This window comes from Coloeus monedula (genome assembly GCF_965178545.1).
Source record: "Coloeus monedula genome assembly, chromosome: 17".
Lineage (NCBI taxonomy): Eukaryota > Metazoa > Chordata > Aves > Passeriformes > Corvidae > Coloeus > Coloeus monedula.
Window position 1 is genome coordinate 15761232 of NC_138797.1, and position 3248 is coordinate 15764479.

The following is a 3248-nucleotide window of genomic DNA, read 5'->3' on the forward strand; positions in this document are numbered from 1 at the left end:
CAGCCTTGGATCTCCCCAAAACAAAGTTCTGGCCTGCTACAAACCTCCTCCTCCTCTGCCACCCCCACTCATCTGTCACTTGCCCCCAACAAACACCTCTCATCAGAGAATTCTATCGGCAGTTTTTAGAAAAATGTCTCCGGAGCAAAGGGAAGGGGGTGGTTCATGAGCCTCTCACCTGGCTGGGTCTCATGGGAGCTTCCCGAGCAATGCCTGAAATTACCGACATCCAACAGAAATGCTACTTTCTCATGTTTATTCCTGTAAACTACAAACGTAAGAAATGCTGAATCATAGAGAATAGAAACTCTGTAAAGAAAAAAAAAAAGAAAAAACAAACACAAACAAAACCTCATTTTAGGCTTCCTCCCTTACTTTTTCTTCTTCCCTCCCACTTCAGACTTGGCGTTATTTGCCAAGCATTGGTCATGGTTTGGATAGCACATCTTGCTCTACACGTTCAAAACAGCATGAAGTGCAGAAAAAACCCCAACACAAACACCTCCTCCCCAAACAACACCCAAGCAGCAGCTAAAGCAGGTGATTAGAGGAAATAAATGAGGCAACAAGAACTGGCTAAGGCTTCCAGCTCTGCTCTTTGCTGAGTTTCTCCTGGGGGTTTTGGGGTTTGGTTTTGGTTTCTGGGTTTTTTTCCCTTTCTCTGAGTCAGAGAAAGCTAAAAGACCAACAAAAATCCCTATCCCTGATCACAGCATTGAGCCAGAATCAGCTGGAATTTCAACCCTGTGTTTAATCTAACTTTAAACATGCCTTCAAAATAAAACAAGCTACTTTTTTTTAACCTAGTCATAAAGTTTATTAAAATTGTTCATTAATGCTTCAAATGTAGCAAGAATGCATAGATCCCAAAATATACATATGTATTTTCTTATAGAAATAGATTATTCTTTATAATAAAAAAACTGTAGGAACATCTTTAACAGATTACTCAATCCATGACTGACAGTTACACGAGATTGCATCATGTACACAGCATTCCCAGCCATGCTTAAAGGATTGCATCACTTTGCCCTTGCTCTCCTCTCGCTCTTTTAAATAACCCAGCGCCCAGCAGAGCCCGCCCGGGCCGGGGCCGGGGTCCCTCCGCGCCCCCTCCGCGCCGCCCGCCCCGCTGCAGCCCCCGGCCCCGCTCAGACCCCCGCGCGGCGGCGGAGCCTTCCGCCATCATGTCGATAAAGACAAGGAAAAAAAAAAATCCAACAAAAACAACAACAACACAAATTGAAACCAAACCCGCCCGCCCTCCGCGGGCTCTCGCCCCCCTCGCCCCGGCCCCAGGAGCGCGGAGCGGGGCCGGGAGCCGGCGGCTCCGCTCGCCCCGCCGCCCGGCCGGGGGTCAGCAGCGCGGCGAGGAGGCGAGCAGGGGCTCGGGCAGCTGTTTGAACAAGTTCCTGAGGGTGCTCAGCTCCCGGGAGAGCTGCTCCACCTTCTTCTGCAGCCGCTCGTTCTCGGCCGTCAGTTCCAAGACTTTATGCTGCGTCTCCAGGTTGCGCATTTTGGCTTTGTCGCGGCTCTTGCGCACCGCGATGTTGTTCCTCTCCCGGCGGAGCTTGTACTCGTCGCTGTGCTTGTCCACGCACTTCTTGGGCTTGTTCTTGCCCGCCGGAGCGGTGGAGTAGCCCCCGCCGGCGGCGGCAGACTTGGAGGACTCAGAGGGGTTGGGGGTGCCGGGGGGGCTGGAGGAGGATGAGGTGGACAGGTTCCCGCTGCTGCCGCTCGGCACCGACTGGTAACCCAGGTAGGAGCGCACGGTGCTGCCGTAGGGCGAGGACATGCCCCCCGGTCCCGGCCCCGCGCCCCCTTCTTCCTTACGGGGCCCTTTGCAAGAGTCCAGGGTCTCGAAGACCGGCTCCACTTTGGTTTCCACGATCTGGGGCGGGAAGCAGCCCGGCAGCCCCCCCGGCTTGTGGCTCTGGCTGGCGCAGGGGTGGCTGTGCCGGGCGAGGCTGATGTAGGTGTAGTCGGGCTTCTTGCTGCCGCCGCTGCCTTTATAGTCCTCGGCGAAGAGATCGGAAAGGAAATCTTGGCCGGCGCCGCTGCTGCACGGAGGCTCAAAGTTGCCCCCTGCTGCTGCCGCGGGAGGCGGCGGCTGCGATGCCAAAGGCTCCAGGTACGGGCTGAAGTCGATGGCTCGCTCGTGGTCCCCGACGGTGAGCTCGGTCATGGAGCGGCCCCCGGCCGCCCGCGGGTGCAGCTTGTTGAGAGCAGCCAGACAGTCCGCCTCGTAATAGAAATTAGCCACTTCCATGGATTTAAAGGCGGGCGGCTGGATGGGGAGGCATGCTGCGTCCCAGGCCACCAGGCGTTGCATGAAAGCAAAGGGGGATGCGGGGAGGAGGAAACGACGCAGGGGGCCCCCCCCGGCAGAGGGTCAAGCTGCCGCCGTCGGGGTGGGGGGCTCCAGACCCTGCCGCAGTCTCTGGCCTGGGCACGGCCCCGCGGCGCTGCCCACCCGGGCTGGATCAGTCCCTGCGGCGCGGCGGGGCTTCACCGCTCCGGCAGCTGCGGCGGGGGCTGGCGCGTCTCCTCCGGACCATCTGGTTCTGGGTCCCGTGTCCCAAAGTCTCTGACTTAGGAAAGTTCCTTTCCTCAGTTATTTATAGGGGCGGTGGATCCCATAGCAACAGGCGCGTCACCGCCTGGCCGCCTGCCACTCCGCACGCTCGGCAACTGCTGGTCCCGGCCCCGGAGGAGGCTCCCGGGGCGGGTGCGCCGGTGCGGTGCGGTGCCCGCCGGGCCGCCCACAACAAACCCGGACAGGGACGGAGGGAGCGGCCGGGCTGCGGGCCCGCAGGTGCGGGAGGTCGGGGCTGGCCGCGGCCACGGCCGGCCAGGACGGCAGCGGGCAGCGCTCGGCCCCGGGGCCTCGGGGACACGCGTGTGCTGGGGCGCTGCTGCTGCTGCCCCGTGCCCGCCTGGGCTCTGCTTTGGCACCGGAGAGCGAGGCAGTGCCCGCGGCTGGCAGCGCCGCACGGGGCTGGGCACAGATCGCCCTGGGTCCGGTTTCACCCTTGGGGAAATCAAGGCAGGAGAGATTTTTCAAAGTTCTTTTGGCAAAGCAGGGGGAAATCTGCGCACCAAAGACGGATTCCCGTTACTCTCCATCCCGTGGTTGCTTTGGTGAATCCCACTGGCAAGTAGAAGTGTCCACAGGGACGTGCCTAGAGCCACTTTCCAGTGGCGAGTCCAGCTCCGAGCAAGGAGGAGTTGGAGCAGGGCACGGCACT

The 3248-nt window shown here is 59.5% G+C and overlaps 1 protein-coding gene across 1 annotated transcript; it reads right to left on the minus strand.

The window, feature by feature from the left end:
* Positions 1-291: 291 nt before the first annotated feature.
* Positions 292-2601, minus strand: CEBPB (CCAAT enhancer binding protein beta). Its single transcript, XM_082292749.1, has one exon. It carries the CDS (start codon positions 2330-2332, stop codon positions 1358-1360), a length of 975 nt encoding a protein of 324 aa, XP_082148875.1. The 5' UTR covers positions 2333-2601; the 3' UTR covers positions 292-1357.
* Positions 2602-3248: the final 647 nt, after the last annotated feature.